At 47.1% G+C, this 24,803-nt stretch overlaps 1 protein-coding gene across 1 annotated transcript; it reads right to left on the bottom strand.

Moving 5' to 3' along the window:
* Positions 1-1,071: 1,071 nt before the first annotated feature.
* Positions 1,072-24,766, bottom strand: LOC136626670 (glutathione S-transferase omega-1-like). Its single transcript, XM_066601686.1, has 6 exons — positions 20,934-24,766; positions 8,376-8,484; positions 7,841-8,063; positions 5,965-6,066; positions 2,801-2,907; positions 1,072-1,240 (listed from the first exon to the last, which is right to left on the bottom strand). The coding sequence occupies exons 1-6, from the start codon at positions 20,962-20,964 to the stop codon at positions 1,072-1,074; spliced, it is 741 nt and encodes a 246-aa protein (XP_066457783.1). The 5' UTR covers positions 20,965-24,766.
* Between the last annotated feature and the right edge of the window lie 37 nt (positions 24,767-24,803).

A 24,803-nucleotide genomic window follows, 5' to 3' on the forward strand; every position in this document is an offset into this window, starting at 1 on the left:
GTGTCCTCAATGCTGAGCTATACAGCTAGCTAGTTATCATTATGCATTACTATCAGGAAGGCATCGGATTGGCTCCAAATTTATTCTACAGCAGGACAACAACCCCAAACATACAGCCAGTGCCATTAAGAACTCTAGTCTGAATAACAAGGAGTCCTGGAAGTGATGATATGGCATATCCATAGAACCCCAATCTCAACATAGAGTTTGTCTTGGATTACAAGACAAGAAAGATTTGAGCTAGAGTAAAAATAAAAAAATAATGTACAAGTGTACCTAGAAGAGTTGGTGCCATTTTGAAAGCAAAGGGTGATCACACCAAATATTGATTTGAATTAGATTTTTTAAATCACTTTGCATTTTGTTAACAGAAATACTAATACGTAGTTTTAGTGTAAATTTTTGAAAGCATTACTTTCCGGTATTTTCCCCTACACCTGCCTAAGATTTTTGCACAGTACTGTATATATTCTTGTTGTACTTTATGTTCTTGCCAGGACTTTCAAAGAAGTCACATGACTTAGTCCATAGATACAAAAATCCAGAGCGAGCAGTCAGCTCCTGTGTGAGCACAGGAGCGACAATTGGGCCATCAGCCCATGTAAAAGGTACTTTGTTTACAATGTAATTAAGGGCTTATTCACAAAGGCAAGACTCTTGCATGAGTTTTGTGCGTTGAGATGCAACTACGTACTCCATTCTTGAATGGCCTTACTCACATGACCTTTTTTCTCCCCTTGCAATGATATTTTCAATGGGACCTTAAGACATCGCATGCCATGGGTTGTGCATGTGAGCGCAATGCAAGTTTTCCTATTGAAAGCAATGGGAAACACTTGTGATCCTCTGACGCTCGTGAAACACGCCTGAGGATTGCCATTACACAGAAGTGATGCGCGGCGCTTTTGAATGCTAAATGCTTAGCATTGGCAAGTGCAATATTTTGCATAGGTTTCTTGGTCCAATATTGTGCTCGCCTGTATGCATTTAGCTGATCACTGGCTAATCCTTAAGATTGTATAACGAACACACAATGACAGTCTGAGAAGGCACAATCTACTCCGATAACGGTTATGGCAAACCTTCGTCAAGGCAGTAATCAGCGGCTTCCAAACTGTCCTCCAGATATAGTTCATAAAAGTCAATAAGAATATCCGGCTCTGTATAAGTCTTTGTAATAGCAGGGTCCTGCAGCATGAGATTGTCCCAGGCATTCATACGAGGCGTATTGTCCAAAAACCTGGAATCAGAGCAAAAATTATATATAGAAATTCCTAATAGTTCCAGTCTAGACCCTGCAGTGTTAAACAGGAGGCGTAACTTGAAGCTCCCGGCCCCCAATGCAAAACCTGTAACAGGACCCCCAACTATAATGCTTTACTCATAGTACTGGGTTCCCTATATGGAGAAGAGGCCTTATGGGCCCCCTAAGGCTCCTGGGCCCAGGTGCAACCGCATCCCCTGCACCCTCTATAGTTACGCCCCTGGTGTTAAACATTTACCCCACCCTCAGGCATCTTATTCTGTTAAAGATATAGGAGCATTTATTACATTTTTTACCCCAGTTTCTAGCAGAAAAAAAAAAGTGCAAATTTTCTCCTTTCTGCACTGACATGCTTTCGAGAAATCGGTAGGACATCAGGAGGGGCATACCCACCCCAGACCAACATATGTATAATTCACATGTATGGCAGGTTGGTCATTTTTATCTAGGCCCATGGAGCGGCACTAAATACATGAATAGGTGTGCGCCTCTTCATGCGTTCAGAACACCCAGGAAAGATTGTACCATTGCCCTCATAGTTTGGTGCATGCAGGGAGATGTCCAGTACGGCTGCCATTTCATGTCCCACAGCTTTGCCCAGAACGAGCCTGCCAGTTACTGTATACAGGTACAAACATTATTATATTTCATTGCGGTGGATTTCACTTCATACATCCTCCAGAGAAGACATTTAGCGTTTGCAGAGTTTAACAGAAGTGTGTAATATTTTTATGCCATTTTGCATAGATTGAGAAATATATTTCCTTTAGCTTTCACTACCACAATACGTATATATAGATCATGCATGTTGTATGGAGGGGGCTCAGAAGCCGAACCTGCTCTATACCCAGTGCGTGCCCTCTGTTTCTAACAGCTAATGGCTGTGACCACAGTAAATTTATGTAAACTGGATGGGCATGGCACAAGTTGTTAAAGAGTGGGTCCCACAGCAGATTACAGCAAAAAAGCCACAGATACATTGACAAGTCAAAGAGAGCTGTGCCTGCAGTTACAAGCGCCAGCCACTACACAGAGGTCGGCGCAGAGACTTCCACTGCTCCCGCTCTGACCTCTGTATTTACGGCACTGATGGAATGCGCCTGCTCAGCAGATCGGTCGGGGGTCCCAAGCAACAGACCCCAGCCCATCAACTATTGATGATGACCCATCCTGAGAATTGGTCATCAATAATCTTCTCCCTGGAAATGCCCTTTAAGGCGTTGATGGACATCGGTAAAGTAGATGAAAGCAGAGCATGCTGAGCTTCTCACAAATACGTGCATATTTTATATTAGCTCCATATTATGGTCTGAAAAATACAGCTAAAGTACAGATATGAAATACTTGTCTGCAATAGGTCCAATAGACATGTGACGTGCCTTGAGCCTAGTGGAAACACTATCAGTCTTTAGAGAAGGCACATGTCCACTTGAAGATCCTGGTGGCTCTGACCAGTAGTGACAGGGAAAGCTTACAGTATCATAATGCAACAAAATGATGTCCAATTACAAAAGAGTCTGTTGTGGGACTACTTACTCTAGAACATCGAAAGTAACAAGCCGTTCAAAAAAAGGCCAGATCATGTAATCTATCATGGACACAGATTCTCCACCAAAGTAAGGGGTGTTCTTCTTGGCAAGTCCCTGTACATAAAAAGATAAGTTACAAGGGTCTCGAGTAATATGAAGTTACATAATGGGGGTGGCGGTTTGGTAAGGGTAAACAAAACTCCTCTAAAACTTTCCCTGGGGTTGTAGATGCAGTAAGACAGCATATAGAGGACCATCCATATTACAGAACTATATGCCCTGTGCCATTATGCTGCCTCCAGAATGGAACAGTATTTTTCAGAAACCATGAGTAAAAGCCTCCAAGTGCCTTCATGTGAAAATAGGAAGCCATAAAAATGCTACAGATCATTTAGAATGTGTTGATTATATTAACTCAAAGATGGGCAAAGAGCATACATAGTCTTGAAGGTGGTGGCTACAGTAAAACCATATGTACAGTTTTACTCTAGCTACCACTTTCAAGACAGGACATCAACTATAGATTACACATTTACGCAACCCCTCAGAACTATCGATACCATTATGAAAGGATAGTTCTTGATCACTATAATAGCAAGTTAGAAACTTGACAAGTCGGTGGAGGTCCAACTGCTGGGATCCCACCAATCCACACATATCCCCAGTAAATCTCTGAATTTTAAAGTGGGAATTGTTCATGCACACCACTGCTCCATTCACTTCAATGGGAACTGCCAGACAGCCAAGTTTAACCCCTTAGTGACGGCCCCATCGGGATTCTATGGCCTAGCATGCTGGGCTTAATTCCTAGAGGACGTAGAAATATGCATCCTCTAGGAATGAAAGCCCTGCAGGCTCAGGACGTGATAGGTAGCCGACAGCATGGAGCTGTCATCCCGGGCCGCGGGACCCCACCCCCGGTATCTACCGGATACCGGCGATGGCGTTAAAGTCAATGAAAAGTGTAAAAAAAGTAAAGTTTTAGATCGCCTTACGGATTAGATCTGTAAGAGGAGCTAAAAAGTAATCACCCCCAGTCCTCCGCACCGTCCAGCATCTTCTGTCTTCTCCCCGGCCCTGCCGCCGGCGTCTGCGCGCCAGATGCGTTAAGTCACACGCAAGCGCAGAGAGCCGGGAGGCCTGGGAAATTCAAAAAACTCCCTGCTCCCGGCTGGTATGAGTAGCCGAGAGCAGGGAGCTGTGACCGGGAGCCGCTGTATGCGGTTTTCGGTCACATGATCGCTGCTATCCAAATGGATAGCAGCGATCATGTAAAAGTAAAAAAAAAAAAAAAAAAGTTTGTTTCATCTCCCCTCATGGATCATATCCATGAGGGGAGATGAAATTAGGTACCTAAAACCTACAGATTTATCTGCGGACCTTGCCTGGCTTCTGCGCACGGATCCTCCTGACCCCCTCAGTGAATACATTAAGGGGTGTAGTTTTTAAAATGGGGTTATTGGTGGGGGTATCTATCATTCGGACACCCATGAGCCTTTGCAATCTTGGCTTGGTGCCGGAAAATAAAGTGTTCCTCAAAATGTTGATAATTAATGTTAAATTTGTAAGTCTCCTAAATGGTAAAAAAAAAACCAAAAAAAAAAACAAAAACGTCTTTCAAACATGCGTCCAGAATAAAGTGAACATATGGAAATATATATCTGAGCTAAAATTTGTACAGTATGTTTGCACATATTTGAGATATTACAGTTGAAAATGTGAAAAGACAATTTTTTCACAATTTTCCCAAAATTGGTACTTTTAATAAATATACACAAATTCTATCAGTCTATTTTTACAACCTAAACAAAGTACAGTATGTGGCGAAAAAACATTGTCAGAATCACTTGGATATGCAAAGCCGTCACAGAGTTATGATATGTTAAGTGACACGTCAGATTTCCAAAATTTGGCTCAGTCACTAAGGCGCAAACGTCACTAAGGGGTTAAGCATTTGACAACTGCCCATCAGCATCTGGAAAGAGATTGATTGGGGAATGGGGTGCATAAATGAATATGAATCAGCTTCATTGGACTTGTCTCCAGTCCAATTCTGCAAAGTTTCAAAAGTAGCATTTGCAAAACCACCAAGCCAGTCAGCATAAGAGACAAATCACTGAAGTCAACAAGTGTCACCATACAGTGCTGTGCGGGCACCTTAGAGAACCTAAATGGGTCTCTAATACTTTTATTGGTTACCTCTTATTCTTATTACTTACTCTTTTATAGGGGGTTGGAAAAACAAAGCTGCTTTCTACAAAACACAGCGCCACCCTTGTCCATGGGTTATGTTTTGTATTGCAAGTCAGCTCCCATTTACTTCAATGGAACTGAGCTGCAATACCACACAAAACCCTATGACAAGGGTGGCAGTGTGTTAGGAAGAAAACAGCCTTGTTTTTGTAAGCTTAGACAACTTAAATGTTTCACCTTTAGACAAGAGACTCAGAAGTTCCTTATCAGACACCATAGAGCTGTCAGTTGTACGCTCCCCTAAACAAGATGATCAGCTGATGGACAATTTGCTAGGATTTTTTTTCTATATACACACATATTGGTCCATGTAAGAGGGATTTACTACAGTAGCTCAATAGCAACACATTTGAAACTCCCAACCGCAGCGGTGGAACCCCACCGCTGCCTACTGTAGCTGTCAGGGCAAGGACGGGGAGACAGCCGCGCCTGCATGCCGGACACTGCTGGCTACAGGACCTGTGAGGGGCAGGACAGGGAGACAGACGGACAGCCAATGAGGAACAGGGGCCGGCAACCCCCTGTCAAACACTCACTTTCTTGACTCCACCACAACTTTTGGTGGCGTCAAGATACACCAATACTGGCTAGTGCCAGATTGTTGCCATAGAGGGCCTTGTGCATGCAGTTTGCCTGTGAAAGGAGAGTCTAAGGAGTCCCTGTCCCCAACACAATCTATATTAACAATCTTTGTAGGGTGTTGCTGAATATATTGGTGCTATATAAGGAACATAGAATCATGGAATGTACCCATTACAACTAAATAAAAAAAAAAAAAAGTTGCCGTCTTCCCAAGTTTTCTTTTTCTTATTGCTTTGTCCTTCATAACAAAGCTGTAGAATCATCCCAACGTAAAGCGCAGTCCAACAATTCACCAGAAAGTTTCTAGACAGTGTTATACAGCAGAGAATTTTTTACCTCTTCAAGTTTTTTAAATTCTTCAAAAAACTGCGTCTTCAATTCAGTTGTATCCAGATTGTTCTTGTTAGCAGAGAAAATCTGCTGCAGAATGGAGGCAACCTACAGATGTAGAAAAACTGCATTACTTGTCTTGTTAGACATGTCCTGAGTATAAGGAGTATAGGGGTTCAGTAGAAACAGTGAAGGGAAGAGACTAATAACTTATAGCTGTGGGAAAGCAGGGTAATCTTGACGCATTATGCTTACTGAAACAATGCAAAGAGCATGAAGAGTTAAACAAACCATCAGCTACTTTTAGCACTAAAAACTAAAGCTAAAGGGCTCAGAGTAGCGGACATGCTAAGCCTGGGGATGTATATATGATACTTACATTCCCTGCCATTTCCCTGCTGTCAGCTCTCAAACCTGCCGCTTTAATTAATTCCGTAAATTACATAGGATTGCTCTGTGGTCCTCTCATTCTATGCACGTGACTAAGTAGTCCACCGGAAGCTTTCAGCAGCAGGTTTGAGAACTGACCGCTGAGGAACGGCAGCAAAGGCAAGTAGAACACTTACACCCCCTGACTCAGTGTGTCAGCAACTTTTAGCCCATAATCTACACTTCTAGGTCTCAAAGTAGCAGACAAAACCTCTTTAAAGGCTATTGAAACCTTTGTGCATGAAAAATCACTACACATCTAACAATGTTGCTGCAGGGGGGAAAAAAAAGTTGCACTTCTGTTTTTTGCATTGAGTTTTCCTACTCATGCACTTAGAAAGCCTTATACTTAGTTTGCAGGCTCTCCTACATTCAAGTTTCTGGCATGAATGGGTTCCCCAGCACTGATCAGGTGGTGTAGCTCAGGAACACACACACACACACTTTTCCTCTTTCAGAGACTGTGCAGCATAACCACACCCACACTCAGTACTACACAGCTATCTCTCCATAGTTTCTCCAAGTAACTGCTGGCTTGTGTCCCTCTCACTGTTGATAAGAGGCTGAAATTTCACCAGGAATAAGTTACATGCCTCTGTAATAGTTTTCTCTGCTCTGTCTTTTCCACTATCCCCCAGCACTGCCATACTACCCTCTAATAGCTCAGTGGAAAGGCAGTGCATGCACATTAACAGGACAGCAGGCTAGGGAAAGCGTCAGAATTTGCTATGATTTCCAGTCTGCAGTGCTTTGGAAAATACCACCAGCATAGAAAGCAAAACAGCATTTTTAATGAAAACCAAACCAGTTAAAAAAAAGTTTTACATTTCCAAACCTACAGTGATAAGATAGTGCAGAAGGTGTACATGGCTGTTAAGCATTCAAAACGATACATGCAGGTAAAAGGTTTCATTGCTGGTACAGATGGCAGGTTATTCTGAAAGCATCTCTGAATTGGAGGTACACTTCAACTTGTAGTTTAACCCTTTGCAAGCCAATTTTGGATTCAGGGTTTCCTAGGGGACTTTCTCTTTCTGCCATTATACAATGGCGCCATCTGCTGGCTAGAGCCTGTACTACAGTATGGGACATGCTGGAGAGGCCCCCGATCACAGAGCAGCCAGTAATATACAGTAAGAATACCCTGCCGGACGTCTTCCAACATCGAAGCTGTACAGCCTTAAATCAGAATGTCTTTAGACGTCATACAGTGGATTGGAAAGGGTTAATTTGCAAGAGCCCTTGAATGGCCTGTGCAGAAGAATAACATGGCTGGTTTCTTCTACAAATACCATGGGTTGAGCGTGGCGCTGTATTTTAACTGCATTGAAGCAAATGAGGTTGATCAGCATTACCACACAACCCATGGACTGGTGTGGTACAGTTTTTTGAAACAAAGCCATGTTTTTCCATGTACAGCCCATTTAATGATTTTTTTACTATCCAGAACTACCTTATTGACACACTTCAGAAGCATCTTCTGCTGTGCTTTTTCATAAGGGTCCTCTGGGGTTAGCTTCTTCCCAGGAAAGGCTTCATCCAAGTAATCACAGACAACTATAGAATCATAAATTATTCTCCCATCAGGGGTCTCTAGAGAAGGCACCGATCCTTGAGGACTCTTCTCAAGAAACCATTCTGGCTTGCTCAGAAGGTTAATGTTGATGACTTCATGTCTGCGTAGGGAAAAGACATGTTGGTAAAGAGAAATCCAAACATTATGAACATCACAGTGAAGTCACAATACAGAAGGATTAAGAACGAAGGAGTGCAATATAAATCTCTCTGACGCCCCTCCAACTAAAATATGCCTTGTATAGTTCTGGTCACCACCAATGGTGCAGAGGTCTTTTGGAACCCTTGAGGCACAACAGCCTTAGTTGGACCACAACACCTATAGTTCTCCCTCTCTACATTCCCTATGAATTCATCATTACCAGCATTTTGAACACAGATCAAGATCGCAAGAACAGAAATAAGTTACGTGCCTAATTTCTTTGGCAACCAAGACAAGCCGTGCTCTTAGGGCGTAGGGGCAGAATCTCATGCTGTAGAGTCGAATTAGTCCTTCTGGTACCGGTCCCGGGGCTGGGCTGCCTGCAACAAACACAGAACAGTAAGATGTGGGTTGGTGTAACCTTACAAGTGAAAGTTATCGTTAGTCTTGCTGTAGAGAAGGAGAAAATAAACGGAAGCTCTGACCTATAGAGCAGCTCCAGCAGACTGCCATCTCCTCTCCCCCGAATGTGAGGGTTCTTTTTCACACATTGCTGTCATGTTGTGTTTTTTTTTTTTTTGTGGGGGGGGGGGGGGAGGGGGTGTTCACCATTTTCTCAAAAATGCAGCAAAGGCCACAACATACGAATAAGCTCTAAAGGCCACTCTCACACAGGAGTTCATGAGAACACTGCGTTTTTAATCGTGGTCAACCTAGTTTTTAATGCACCCTATCATTGCAAAGGGTGATTTAGTGCATTAAAGCGTGCGGCAACACTAAAATAAAACATACAGCGTTCGATTTAGCGCTCATGTTATAAACCCTGTGCTAAAACGCTCGTCTGAGAAGCCCCATTGAAATAAATGGAGGCTCAGTGCTGCGTTTTTAGCGGGCGTGTCAAACACCCGCTAAACGCTGTGTAAAGTCCCCTTTGCAAGAGTGACTTTAGGGCTCACTCACATGGGCGTATGTCACCTGCGTAAAATACACAGCAAGTACTCATGTAACATGTATTGGCTGCGTACGTTAAATTCCCACAGCCCATTTTGCTACATATTACCAATGCAATATGCACCAAAATAGGGCAAACAGATGTGAGCCGCCAAAGAAAATTCAATGGGCTTTTAGCACCATGTATGACGCTCATGAAAATTCCATGTATAATATGCGGGCGACAGCCCCCCGTTTGAATGAGCCCTTATTCACAAGATTGTGGCAGGAAAGGGTTAATGCTACATCTTGAGATGCACTCATGAGCTGAGCAGGCGGCCAGCGATGGATCACCAATCATGTCGGACATGGCCACAAGAGGACACAAAGACTTCAACAAAAGTCTAAACAAAAAGCAAAAAAGTTTCATATCGTGCTACTAGCAGGAAAAAAGACAGAATTGGTCATTGTCCTCAGTAAGGCCGTACTCACGCAGATTTCCTTGCACAACAGCCAATTGCAATATGGATGGAACTTGAGTGACAAAAAGTTACCCATTACTTTCTATGCGTTTATGAGCATTGGTGATTTTTCTCTCCGAGTCCAAGAGAAATCACAGCATGTCCTACTTTTTGGGCGAAAATAATGCCCATTATTTTCTATGGGAGCAAAAAAAAAAACAAAAAAAAAAACACTGCATTTGCATGCAGATGCAATTTTTCTTTTATTATTCCCCATTAAAACATGCCATTTTCATACATGTGAAAAAAATAGTTATACACACACACACATATATGTTCATGGAGCGCAATAGCGGCCCTTGTTTCCCGGATCAATAACGCATGTGTAAATATGGCGTAAGAGGGCCTTCACACTTGTGATGCAAGTGAAAACGCTGAATTATGAAACCCATGTTTTTCAATGGTTTCCTTCACATTTGCAATGTTTTCACTCATGCGATATTGCGTGGAGAAAAAAGGCTATTTTTGCAGCAAAATCGCAATTGCCAGTGTGAAGGAGCCAAAGAGAAACAAATTTAAGGCTTATTCACATGAGCATATATCAGCCAGCCATGCAAACAGACGGCCGATATACACTACTGTGTGATGCACGGGGTGGCATATACACCATCGGGCTGTATATGCAACTCCATTAAAATCAATGTGGGAATAAACACATCTGCTTTATTCCAGCTTTTCCCCTTTAAAAATTAAGCATGAAGACTCTGAACTGAGCCCTGACAAAGGTGTGAAAGCAGCCTTACAAAAAGTAGTGTTACAGCAAAGCATTAGCGACTACTTAAGGGCGCCCACCCACTGGCGATTTTTTTTCCTTTGCGTTTTTTCTCAAGAGCAATTAGTTTTGAATGTACTCCTGTCCACTGGCGTTTTTTTTTTCAGTCCGTTGCAATTTTTAACATAGGAACTGTCAGTTGCATATGTGTCCTTATTTTTCTCTTAATGCACCCATGAATGTCAATGTAAATTAACGGAAAAAGCCGCGAAAATCGCCGCGAAAACGCGCCGAAAACGCTGCGTTTTTCACGCACGAAAATCGCAAACGCCAGTAGGTGGGCGCCCTTAGTCTTCATCTGTCTGGTATAACATGTAGCAGAACTTTGTGTAATATTAAGACCCCATGCACACGGGTGGATTTGATCTCTGGCACCCGCGCAGGAGATCCGCAAATCAAGCCACCCATATGGAGACATGGACGCCCGCAGAGCAGCTAAAAACACGCGGATGTGATTTTTTTCCTGGGTAGGGGTGGGGGAAAAAAAAGGCATTCGTTGTGCTGAAGAAAAAAGATCTGTCCGCAATGGAGGAGACCTCCGCTGGATCCAGAGAGGCAAGAACCTGTCTCTTAATGCCCATGTCTGCGGGCACAGGTGGATTCAACAGCGGAAACAGTGTGTGCCCATATGCATGAGCCCCAACACACAGCTCTGCTACATGCTGGTTATATACACACATAGCACTACACTGCAGAGTTACCCAATGATAAACGCCCGCACAACAGCATGAAGAACTAGAGGTTATCAGCTCAGCATCAGAAACCAGCAGCCCGACTCCTCGTCACCGATCACGTGGTGCGGATGTCATGGAAGATCTTTGTCCTCACAGACACGGGACGAGGGAGAACAGTGAATTCTAGTAGTACAAATCACTCATGATGCCACTGTTCCCACACATCGGTATTCTATGTGGTGGAGAAATGAACACGGAGACTTGTGTGCAGTACCTCGGGTCCCTAGGAACAGTTAGGGCCCGGTATAACTTACTTGAAAATATAAGTTTGTATAACAGGTACAATTCACTTTGAAACAGTGACACGCTACAGCTCAGAAGTGGGGAGGATACACAGGATAAATACGCCCCTACAGTCCACGTTATCTGTATGTCACCGGTCCTGCATTGGGAGCACTCCAGAGGAGGAAGAGGGTAGGGGGCACTCCACAGACACTCTGGCAGACTATTATTAAAGGAGCCTTAGCCAATAAACACCCCGCACGGCAGACGCGTGGGTGTCACAATAAAGTACCTCTGTGTGGTGATCCCTACTATGGATGGCCGCACAAGAAAAGCCTGTGATGTGAACGGATACCTGTTATGCAACTTGGGTAGTACGCCCTCTCTCTGTTGCAGGGACTCACTCCTCTCACATCCACCCTCCAAACGCTACAGGATGTCACTCTTCCTCCATCTTCACCTACATGGAAACTGAAGGTGCCTGCATGCTGCTCTGTGTTAGCATTCAGTTGAAACTCCTGAAGATGGATTTCAACACTCTCCTTCCCGTTCTCAATCTCTCCCATTTATCACTTCTCTCATACCACATGACATGACAAACTGATACCGTGATTTTATTACTGTTAACCTCTCAAGCGCTGCCGCTGTGCAACACATACTAGATATAACAGGACAAGCTTTGTACAGTGTATCTACATAGGACAACACATGTATGACATTCATGGAGGCATTTCACATAAATAGTTTCAAAGATCGCAGCGTTAACAAGTCTTCAGGAATTGGCAAAAGAAACGCGAGTCATTTTACAAAATAATTCTCAAGCATGACTTTAACGAGGCACATATGACATACGGCTATATCACTGTGACTGATAAAGGCAAGTTTCTCCAAACTACTGCACAGATCCACACCACAGAGCACTGTAAGAGGTCATTCATATGAGTATTGCAGGTTTCTGTCATGTAAAAACGCAGGGTTTATACCAATGTATTCATGTACTCTACAGACTTAGGGTTCCTTCCCACGGACGGATTTCCGCCGCGTATTACACAGCGGAAATCCACAGTGTTGCCCGCAAGCTATTAGGTTCTATCGAACCTAATAGCACAATGCTTATGGTGCGGAATTCCACCACGGAATTCCGCACCGTAAAATCACCTGTCCTCACCCGCGGCATGCTCTTTTTGCCGCGGGTGTACGCGCGGACAGCTTCCATCGCAGTCAATGGAAGCCGTCCGTCATGCTATCTTCCGCTGTAAGCACAGCAGAAGATAGCGTGAAACCGCTTCCCCGCCTACCGCCAGTGCTGGCTTGTCACAGCAGCACTTACCATGCTCATTCCCACAGGGAAACCACGCAGCCAAGGCCAGGAGTATCACAGCAGGCCACCGGGACACTCCTAAGATAAGGAATGCCCACTAACAGGAGAACAGGGGTTGTAGTTGTCACGTGTGACGCCACAGTTCCTACACACCAGTATGACTGGTTAATAAATTCAGCCTCAGACAGTTCTTAGTACCATGGGTCTACACTCCCATCTAGTGATGAGCGAACGTACTCGTCCGAGCTTGATGCTCGGGCGAATATTAGGGTGTTCGGGATGCTCGTTACTCTTAACGAGCACCACGCGGTGTTCGGGTTACTTTCACTTTCCTCTGTGAGACGTTAGCGCGCTTTTCTGGCCAATTGAAAGACAGGGAAGGCATTACAACTTCCCCCTGTGACGTTCAAGCCCTATACCACCCCCCTGCTGTGAGTGGCTGGGGAGATCAGATGTCACCCGAGTATAAAAGTCGGCCCCTCCCGCGGCTCGCCTCAGATGCCTTGTGAGTTAGCTGAGGGAAAGTGCTGCTGCTGGTGCTGCTGTAGGGAGAGTGTTAGGAGTGAGTGTAGGCTTCAAGAACCCCAACGGTCCTTCTCAGGGCCACATCTATCCGTGTGCAGTACTGTGGAGGGTGCTGTTAGCAGTGTTGCACATTTTTTTTTTTTTCAAAATCGGCTGTCTGCAGAGCATTGCGCCCTGCAGTAATAGTCCAGGGACAGAAGTGGTGGTTAGGCAGGGAGAGTGTTAGGAGTGAGTGTAGGCTTCAAGAACCCCAACGGTCCTTCTTAGGGCCACATTTAACCGTGTGCAGTACTGTGCAGGCTGCTGTTAGCAGTGTTGCATTTTTTTTTTTTTTCAAAATCGGCTGTGCAGAGCATTGCGCCCTGCAGTAATACTACAGGGAGAGAATTGTGTAGGCAGGGCCAGAAGACCTATATTATTGATTGAATATAGTCAGTGGGCCTTCCCTTTAAAAAAAAAAAGGGAAAAATTCTATTTGGCCTGCCTCTGTCAGTCCTCAGCGTTCTGTGTACGTGTGTGGTGGGTGGAGATAGTAAAAAAAATCATACGCAGCCAGCTACGTTTAACAGCAGTCTTGCGCCAATTTATTTCCTGCCTGCCTGGGAAAAAGCACCGCTCTGCTGCACTTCATATAACTGCATTTCTGTGGAACAGATTTCTTATCTGATTGAATATAGTCAGTGGGCCTTCCCTTTCAAAAAAAAGGGAAAAATTCTATTTGTCCTGCAGGCTTGCGCCAATTTATTTCCTGCCTGGGAAATCACTGGTAATACAGCATGCTGAGGGGTAGGGGTAGGCCTAGAGGACGTGGACGTGGCCGAGGACGCGTAGCCCCAAGTGAGGGTGTGGGCACAGGCCGAGCTCCTGATCCAGGTGTATCGCAGCCGACTGCTGCGCGATTAGGAGAGAGGCACGTTTCTGGCGTCCCCACATTCATCGCCCAATTAATGGGTCCACGCGGGAGACCTTTATTAGAAAATGAGCAGTGTGAGCAGGTCCTGTCGTGGATGGCAGAAAGTGCTTCGAGCAAGCTATCATCCACCCACAGTTCTGCGCCGTCCAGTGCTGCAAATCCGAATCCTCTGGCTGCTGCTCCTCCTTCCTCCCAGCCTCCTCACTCCACTACAATGACACATGCTCAGGAGCGGGAAGACTCCCAGGAACTGTTCTCGGGCCCCTGCTCAGATTGGGCAGCAGTGGTTCGTCTCCCACCAGAGGAGTTTATCGTGACTGATGCCCAACCATTGGAAAGTTCCCGGGGTCCGGGGGATGAGGCTGGGGACTTCCGGCAACTGTCTCAAGACCTTTCAGTGGGTGAGGAGGACGATGACGATGAGACACAGTTGTCTATCGGTGAGGTAGTAGTAAGGGCAGTAAGTCCAAGGGAGGAGCGCACAGAGGATTCGGAGGAAGAGCAGCAGGACGATGAGGTGACTGACCCCACCTGGTGTGCAACGCCTACTCAGGACAGGTCTTCAGAGGGGGAGGCAAGGGCAGCAGCAGGGCAGGTTGCAAGAGGCAGTGCGGTGGCCAGGGGTAGAGGCAGGGCCAGACCAAATAATCCACCAAGTGTTTCCCAAAGCGCACCCTCGCGCCATGCCACCCTGCAGAGGCCGAGGTGCTCTAAGGTCTGGCAGTTTTTCACTGAGACACCTGACGACCGACGAACAGTGGTGTGCAACCTTTGTCGCACCAAGATCAGCCGGGGAGCCACCACCAACAGCCTCACCACCACCAGCATGCGCAGACATATGATGGCCAAGCACCCCACAAGGTGGGACGAAGGCCGTTCACCGCCTCCGGTTTGCACCGCTGCCTCTCCCCCTGTGCCCCAACCTGCCACTGAGATCCAACCCCCCTCTCAGGACACAGGCACTACCGTCTCCTGGCCTGCACCCACACCCTCACCCCCGGTGTCCTCGGCCCCATCCAGCAATGTCTCGCACCGCACCGTCCAGCCGTCGCTAGCGCAAGTGTTTGAGCGGTAGCGCAAGTACGCCGCCACGCACCCGCACGCTCAAGCGTTAACCGTCCACATAGCGAAATTTATCAGCCTTGAGATGCTGCCGTATAGGGTTGTGGAAACGGAGTCCTTCAAAAGTATGATGGCGGCGGCGGCCCCGCGCTACTCAGTTCCCAGTCGCCACTACTTTTCCCGATGTGCCATCCCAGCCCTGCACGACCACGTCTCCCGCAACATTGTACGCGCCCTCACCAATGCGGTTAGTGGCAAGGTCCACTTAACAACGGACACATGGACAAGCACAGGCGGGCAGGGCCACTACATCTCCCTGACGGCACATTGGGTGAATTTAGTGGAGGCTGGGACAGAGCCAGAGCCTGGGACCGCTCATGTCCTACCCACCCCCAGAATTGCGGGCCCCAGCTCGGTGGTGGTATGTTCGGCGGTGTATGCTTCCTCCACTAAAGCACCCTCCTCCTCCTCCTCCTCCTCCTCCTCCTCCTCCTCAACCTCTGTCTCGCAATCTAGATGTGTCAGCAGCAGCAGGACGTCGCCAGCAGTCGGTGTCGCGCGGCGTGGCAGCACAGCGGTGGGCAAGCGTCAGCAGGCCGTGCTGAAACTACTCAGCTTAGGAGAGAAGAGGCACACGGCCCACGAACTGCTGCGGGGTCTAACAGAGCAGACCGACCGTTGGCTTGCGCCGCTGAGCCTTCAACCGGGCATGGTCGTGTGTGACAACGGCCGTAACCTGGTGGCGGCTCGGCAGCCTCACGCACGTGCCATGCCTGGCCCACGTCTTTAATTTGGTGGTTCAGCGCTTTCTGAAAAGCTACCCACGCTTGTCAGACCTGCTCGTAAAGGTGCGCCGGCTCTGCGCACATTTCCGCAAGTCCCACACGGACGCTGCCACCCTGCGCACCCTGCAACATCGGTTTAATCTGCCAGTGCACCGACTGCTGTGCGACGTGCCCACACGGTGGAACTCTACGCTCCACATGTTGGCCAGGCTCTATGAGCAGCGTAGAGCTATAGTGGAATACCAACTCCAACATGGGCGGCGCAGTGGGAGTCAGCCTCCTCAATTCTTTTCAGAAGAGTGGGCCTGGTTGGCAGACATCTGCCAGGTCCTTGGAAAGTTTGAGGAGTCTACCCAGGTGGTGAGTGGCGATGCTGCAATCATTAGCGTCACCATTCCTCTGCTATGCCTCTTGAGAAGTTCCCTGCAAAGCATAAAGGCAAATGCTTTGCGCTCGGAAACGGAGGCGGGGGAAGACAGTATGTCGCTGGATAGTCAGAGCACCCTCCTGTCTATATCTCAGCGCGTTGAGGAGGAGCATGAGGAGGAGGGGGAAGAGACAGCTTGGCCCACTGCTGACGGTACCCATGCTGCTTGCCTGTCATCGTTTCAGCGTGTATGGCCTGAGGAGGAGGAGGCGGAGGAGGAGGAGGAGGAGGAGGATCCTGAAAGTGATCTTCCTAGTGAAGACAGCCATGTGTTGCGTACAGGTACCCTGGCACACATGGCTGACTTCATGTTAGGATGCCTTTCTCGTGACCCTCGTGTTGCACGCATTCTGGCCACTACGGATTACTGGGTGTACACATTGCTCGACCCACGGTCTAAGGAGAACCTTTCCACTCTCATTCCCGAAGAGGAAAGGGGTTCGAGAGTGTTGCTATACCACAGGACCCTGGCGGACAAGCTGATGGTAAAATTCCCCTCCGACAGCGCTAGTGGCAGAAGGCGCAGTTCCGAGGGCCAGGTAGCAGGGGAGGTGCGGAGATCGAGCAGCATGTTCAGCACAGGCAGTGCAACACTCTTTAAGGCCCTGGACAGCTTTATGGCTCCCCACCAAGACTGTGTCACCGCTCCCCAGTCAAGGCTGAGTCGGCGGGAGCACTGTAAAAGGATGGTGAGGGAGTACATAGCCGATCGCACGATCGTCCTCTGTGACGCCTCTGCCCCCTACAACTACTGGGTGTCGAAGCTGGACACGTGGCCTGAACTCGCGCTGTATGCCCTGGAGGTGCTTGCTTGTCCTGCGGCTAGCGTATTGTCAGAGAGGGTGTTTAGTGCAGCTGGGGGAATCATCACGGATAAGCGTACCCGCCTGTCAACTGACAGTGCCGACAGGCTTACACTCATCAAGATGAACAAAGCCTGGATTTCCCCAGACTTCTCTTCTCCACCAGCGGACAGCAGCGATACTTAAGCAATACGTAGGCTGCACCCGCGGATGGAAGCATCGTTCTGTATCACCATCCAAAACGGTGACATTTCTGCTTCAGCAATCTGTGTATAATATTCCTCCTCCTCCTCCTGCTCCTCCTCCTGAAACCTCAAGTAATCACGCCGAACGGGCAATTTTTCTTTGGGCCACAAGGCTCACTCATATAATTTTTCCAAACAATTTTTATACGTTTCAATGCTCTTACAAGCGATGAAACTTGAACTTGAACCAAATTTTCGTTAAACTGGGCTGCCTCCAGGCCTAGTTACCACTTAAGCCACATTAACCAAAGCGATTAATGGGTTTCACCTGCCATCTTGGTTGGGCATGGCCAATTTTTTATGAGGTACATTAGTACTGTTGCTACACCAATTTTTTTGGGCCCTCACCTACAGTGTAATCATTGTAATTTCTATGTTCTTCGCCTGCACTCATGGTACAGAAAGGTATGTGGGGTTGGCCTACACTTTTGCTACATAAATGTAACTGGGGCATTGTCTATACTGCAGCTACTGAAATGTGAAAGAGACTGTTATCTCCCTAAACTGCTGCTTCGGAATTGTTACTGGGGCTTGTCTTGAGTGCTACTATTACTGAAATGGAACTAAGACTGCGCTCCCCCTATACTGCTGCTAGTGATATGTTAGTTGGGCCTGTCCCTAATACTACCGCTGAAATGTGAATAATTCTGGGCTCTGCCTATACCACAGCTAATGGTATGTCTCTGGGGTGTGGAAACAGAGGCTTCACAAAGACATGATGACGGCGAGGCCATTTCCCACCAACGCTGTTACTGTTAAGGTGCATATAACCACGGACACGTGGAGAGGACACATAGTGCCTCCAAAACATCCCCCTCCTCCTCCAACAATGAAAACATTCTTGGCAAATACCTTTGCATTGGTCCGTCTGGTGGCAGTCCAAGAATTTCACCTTTAACGACACTACAAGAGAGCACCACCACCATCCCCCCGCCACGGCCCACTTAATCATGGCCACATTCTGAAAACCAACTACATAAAACCGCGCTACTAGGTCCGCAGTCACCACCACATTACCACCAACGAGGTTACTGTTAAGGTACATATTACCAGTCTGACTGGGGCATGCAGTGTGGGCCAAAGCCCACCTGTATTGTATCTGACGTTAGCTCTGCTGAGTAGGGCACTGCAATGGGATATATTTATGTACCACCGGTGGGTTCCAGGGAGCCACCCATGCTGTAGGTGCACACGGAGTTTAACCTACATCTGTCCACTTCTAAAGAACCCCAGTCTGACTGGGGCATGCAGTGTGGGCCGAAGCCCACCTGCATTAAGCACGACATTACTACCTCAGCTGTGTTGGGGAATGCAATGGGATATTTTTATGTACCGCCGGTGGGTTCCAGGGAGCCACCCATGCTGTGGGTCCACAGGGAATTATAAATGCATCTGTTTCCACTTGTAAAGAACCCCAGTCTGATTGGGGCATGCAGTGTGGGCCGAAGCCCACCTGCATTAAGCACGACATTACTACCTCAGCTGTGTTGGGCAATGCAATGGGATATTTTTATGTACCGCCGGTGGGTTCCAGGGAGCCACCCATGCTGTAAGTGCACAGGGAGTTGTAGCTACATGTGTCCACTTCTAAAGAACCCCAGTCTGACTGGGGCATGCAGTGTGGGCCGAAGCCCACCTGCATTAAGCACGACATTACTACCTCAGCTGTGTTGGGCAATGCAATGGGATATTTTTATGTACCGCCGGTGGGTTCCAGGGAGCCACCCATGCTGTGGGTGCACACGGAATTCCCATTGCGGAGTTGCACCTGCCTGTGACTATTTATAAAAAACCGCGGTCTGACTGGGGCATGCAGACACCTTGACAGAATGAATAGTGTGTGGCACATAGATTCCCCATTGCTATGCGCATGTGTGCAGCTCCAGATGGAGGTGGCACAGGATTGGATTTCTGATTGCTTCTGTACAGCATTGTGGACTATCGGCCCGCCCCTTTTATGGGGGGGGGGGGGGTCGCTGCCTAGCCATGCCAACCCTCTGCAGTGTGTGCCTGCTTTTCCTGTGGCAGACGCACTTATAAATAGACATGAGGGTGGCGTGGCATGAGGGCAGCTGAAGGCTGGGCAGGGACAATTTGGTGTGCGCTGTGGACACTGTCGTGCGCGCGCGCGGGGGGGAGGGGGGTTGGGCAGCATGTAACCCAGGAGAAGTGGCAGTGGAGTGTCATGCAGTCAGTGATTGTGCTTTGTTGGAGGTAGTGTGGTGCTTAGCTAAGGTATGCCATGCTAATGAGGGCTTTTCAGAAGTAAAAGTTGTTGGGAGGGGGGGGAGCCCACTCTTGCCGGTATTGTGGATTAATAGTGGGACCTGTGAACTTGAGATGCAGCCCAACATGTAGCCCCTCGCCTGCCCTATCCGTTGCTGTGTCGTTCCCATCACTTTCTTGAATTGCCCAGATTTTCACACATGAACACCTTAGCGAGCATCGGCGAAATACAAAAATGCTCGGGTCGCCCATTGACTTCAATGGGGTTCGTTATTCGAAACGAACCCTCGAGCATCGCGAAAAGTTCGTCCCGAGTAACGAGCACGCGAGCATTTTGGTGCTCGCTCATCTCTACTCCCATCTGTTGAAACGGGCAATTAATTTCATATGGTCTGTTTCCTTGCACACATGAAGGAAATCGAGCAAGCTGCGTTTTTTTCTGCGTGACCAAAATGGGTACATAATAAGCGCATGTTAAACCTATTAAAGGCAATAGGTTCCATTCTCTACGTATTGCTCATGCAATTTTTTTGTGCGCAATACACAGCGCAAATATGCATGTGTGAAACTGGCCTTACTTTCATTAGTTCGGTCTGTAAATCCGTACAAAGATAGGATATGCTGCGTTTTTTGGGGTTTTCTTTTTAAATGTGACCTATGCAGCAATAATACGCTAATGTGAATGAACCCATTGAAATCAATGGATTCTATTCGCTGTGTATTTTGCATGTTAAAAAAAGCGTGCACTTATATATGCTCATGTGATAGGACCCCAATCAGTGTGACGGTCACTACCTTGTGCTGCCTTCAGATGGCACAGAGCCCCTTTAAACCATAGAGCCAGCTCTACTGCACACACCCAGGGCACAGTGCCTATTCACCCATAGCATCTGATATTGTGTATAGTATATGTTATGGGCAAAAAGTTAGGCTGCTTTCACATCTGCACTGGAACCCATTCGGAGACTATCGCAGATCTGGCAAAAACTTCCGGAAAAAAAAAAAATTCTGCATGCAGGACTTTTATCCAGCAAAGTCAGGCGGCTGAGCAGAAACCAAACAGACCCCATTATAGTCAGTGAAGTCCGTTTTCGATTCTGTCATAAGACATCCATTCAGCCAGGGGATTCCCCTTCCCTCAATAGAATAGGAAAACGGAATCCCCAAACACAGTGAAAGCATCTTCGTATGATAGTTCTCCAGCCTGATCTCAAGTTTATAGCCCGAATTCTACTATGTATTGTAGCCATTAGAACGTATATACAGTAGTTATGTGTATTTAGGAACCTGTTTAGGATGAAAGCGCAGAATCCCAACATGCCCCTTTAAAATCTCACACTTACCTTTGGCCAAACTCCTCTGTGATCCGCTCATTGCTGCAGACTGTCACTGGAAGCAGAGGGCATGTATATATGTAAATCAGTGTATGGGTACAGCATCACCCGTGTATATACTTTATGTGGCCTGCATGCAGAACTAGAGGAGAAACTGTGCATCAGAGAGCAGCTCTTCCTGCAGTCTATATATGTGTGCCCCTCCCTGCTGATGATCAACCAGAACCAGCCAGCTCCTCCAGGCGGGGATCTGCTCCATCTGCACACTGATTATATGGAGCCTTGTAGCAGTGACGCAGGTCCGTGTCCCTCACCTAAAACAGTTTACAACTAGTGATAATTTAATAGACAGCTGCACGGACCTGCATCACCGTTGGACTTGTGGACCGCATGGCTTCCAGAACCTAGCCATGTGATACCTGTGCAGTGACTGCTACGAGGGCTTTCCAATCTTCATTTATTTTCACACCAAGGAAAATTCAATAATTTGTAAGCTCAATTTTTGCAATACTTTTTGTGAGCAAATTTTGGCGTGATCTCATGTGCCATTCTTATATTATGCAGGTATGAAGACAACATGGTGGAGTCTGCAGCAGAGCAGCGATGAAGTACTTGTTACTGAAAGGGATGGAGGCCAAAGATATCCACGGTGACATTAGGCAACAAGAGCCTTTCGTACTCCACAGTAAGAAATTGGGTTGGCAAATTTAAAACTGGTCATTTCAACACAGCTGATGAAAACCGGTCCTGGAGACCTCCAGTGATGACCGTTCCAGAAACCATAGCTTCCATCCGTGATGTGATTCTAGAAGAGCGGTGGGTTTCTGCTAAGACGATAGCCAAGGCTTTTAACATTTCCAGAAAAAGAGTTGGGTCTATAATCCATGGAGGAAGGTGTCTGCCGAGTGGGTTCTGAAATGTTTGTCAGCAGATCAAGAGGATGCTGGCGTGCAAGCTTCGCGGGGAATTCTGCAAGTTTGTTTTTTGCAGGATGCTGAAGCTTTCGGCCGGCGGCACACAAACAGGTTGGATTCCGGATGCTGCATCCCGCAGCGGAATCCAACCCTGTGCCCGGCCGGTGACCCCGCGTACCTGTCAGTCGTCTTCTTTCTTCTGTACTGCGGATGGTCCGGACAGCTTGCTGTCAGACATGCGCAGTACGAATTTTACCACGTCGTCGTCTAGCGATGACACGGAATCTGTGACCTGTCCTCAATGTTAATTGTGGATGGGCCGCGGGTCGGATGGCTTCCATTGACTTCAATGAAAGCCGTCTGCACGGAAACCGCTCAAAAATAGATCACGCTGTGACTTCTTGTTTTCCTCCGCGTGCAGAAAATTGCAATTGCTTTCTGCTCGTGTGCAGGAAAAAGGGCTTTTTCATAGTGTGCTATGGAAGGTATTTGCTGCGGAACCCAGAGGCAAACACCCGCTTTGGATTTCGAAATGCAAATCTGGCCTGATGTAGCCAGCCTTCCTGTCTTGACTGGTGACGATGGATGAAACGTGGAATTTTATGTATGATTCTGAGTCAAAAGAATGGAGACACAAAGCATGCCTTCTTCGAAAGAAGTTCAGAGTGCAGAAGTAGTCATCCAAGATGATGGCATCTGTCTTCTGAGATAAAGATGGGATATTGCTTGTGGACAACCTTCCAAAGGTGTCTGCTATCATGACTGTGTAGTAAACAACACTTCTGGATAAATTGACGAAGGCATTGAAGTCAAAAAGGCACAGAAAATTGACTCAAGGTGTCATGTTATTTTACGAAAATGCCTCTTCCCACAAAGTGGTCCTCAGCCAGAGCAAACTGGTTGACCTAGACTTGAAGGTGTTAGATTATTATCTGCCTTGTTTGCCTGATCTGGCACCCTTGGACTACCGTTTTCTGATTTGAAGAAATACCTCAATAGAACCAACTTTGCCTCCACTATTGACGCAATTCCTGTCCAACCAAAGGGAGTTGAAGAAGGTGCAACACTGCAGTCAGAAGTGCACTGATATCTGAGGGGACTATGTAACTGAAATTTCATTGTTCTTTGTGGTCAAAGCCAAGGACTTGTCAGCACCCCATTGCACATGGGACCGTACATTTAGGGTATGAGGCCAGCTGGTCACATGCGGCCAGGACACACCATTTACCAGTAGAATCGTGCAGGCACTGGCCTTCATGTGTCACCTGGACTGCGCACATGCCGTTTGACAAAGTGTTTTCAGCCTAAGGCCTCTCTCAAGCAGGCGCTTTTTACTGCGATTAACGCAGCATTTCGAACACCGCATTAATCGCGGAATAACACTGCCATTGGAATCAATGGGGCCTCGCAGACATGCGCTCGATCACGGCACTGGACGCCGCGATTTTCGAGCATAATGTAATAGCATATTACACACGCATAATATGTGGTGAATGGAACCAATGCAAGTACATTGATTTTCACTGATCCACTCACACTTGCACATATATATTGTGTATAATACACACGTAAACCAGAACGCAGCATGTTCTATTTTACCACATATTATGTGCATACAGCCCTATTGATCTCTACAGGTGCGTAATAAATTCTGTACATACATTGCGGTGTCTTTACACAACGTTGCTAAGCGACAGAGCGGGTGATTTAAAAAAAAAAGAAGAAAAACAAGGAAGACTGCGCATGACAGCGTGCGTGAGATATGCTGCCATGTGCAGTGAAAAACCCCTGCCCTACGCATGAATACGAGGGCTCACCCATAGTAAAGCACTGCATTATAGGCGCACCGTTTTACAACATGCTCATGTGAGCCCGGCCTAAGGGCAACCTCACATATAGCTGTTTTTTACAGCGTTTTAGCGGGAGTTTGAAATGCCCGCTAAAAACACAGCCCTGAGCCTTCATTGATTTAAATCGAGCTTCTCGGCGTTTTAGTGCATTGCTGCGCTTTTTAGCACATCAGCCATTGCAATAATGGGTGCGTTAAAACTATTGTTGAATGAGTTTAAAAACACCTATGTGAGATGGCCCTGAGCCACCATGCTGTGCAGAAGAGTCAAACGCGCGGCCTGTAGCAGGTACGAAATGACATTGCATACTTGCTGCATGCTTCCAATCACCACCCACTATCGTGGCATATTGCACATGTAATATGCGCCAAGATAGAACATGCTGCAATTTTTCTTGTGCGTGTATTTCACACAATTCGATGGAGGTGCAATATAACAGCTAATTGGAGATTGTTACAGCATATTACATGCGCCAAACCCGCGTGCATAATACGCTGTGACCACACGCTCCTGTGGGCCTGCCCTCAAGGCCTTGTTCATCACTATGTTTTGTAGCCTGAAAGAACCCATTCGAAACCATGGGCTTCACATGCTTTTTAGAGCGATGATTTTGTAGCCCATGTGAATGAGGCCTAGGGTGTCCTGTCCACAGGCGGGTTTGAATTGTGGAATTCGTGTGGTGTACCTGTGTGGTTGAGCCGCAGTTCAAACCGCCCATAGGTATGCATGGGCACCCACAGCTTAATTAAAGCATGCAGATCTGTTTTGCGGACCTTCAATCGAAGCGGTCCGAGCCGTGGCCCACCGGCAGCTGACACTGCAGGTGTGCCACGGATACCACGGGAAAGCAGGAGAAAATCTCCTGTGCGCATGTGTGGCACACCTGCCCACACACAGACGGAGAAGAGGATGGACGACCCGCATTCCAAGCAGAGGATCCAGACTGGTAAGTAATGTCCTCATGCCACGAAGAGGGTGGGATCCCGCAGCAGGGCTCCTGCCCACGGAACCCGACCTGCCCGTGGACATGAGGCAGAATCATGTGTTTTGCAGAGACGTGTATAAAATGTGATTGAGGAAGCAAAAAAAAAAAAAAAAATTAAATCCTAAACTTA

The sequence above is a fragment of the Eleutherodactylus coqui genome, chromosome 4 (assembly GCF_035609145.1).
Source record: "Eleutherodactylus coqui strain aEleCoq1 chromosome 4, aEleCoq1.hap1, whole genome shotgun sequence".
Taxonomy (NCBI): domain Eukaryota; kingdom Metazoa; phylum Chordata; class Amphibia; order Anura; family Eleutherodactylidae; genus Eleutherodactylus; species Eleutherodactylus coqui.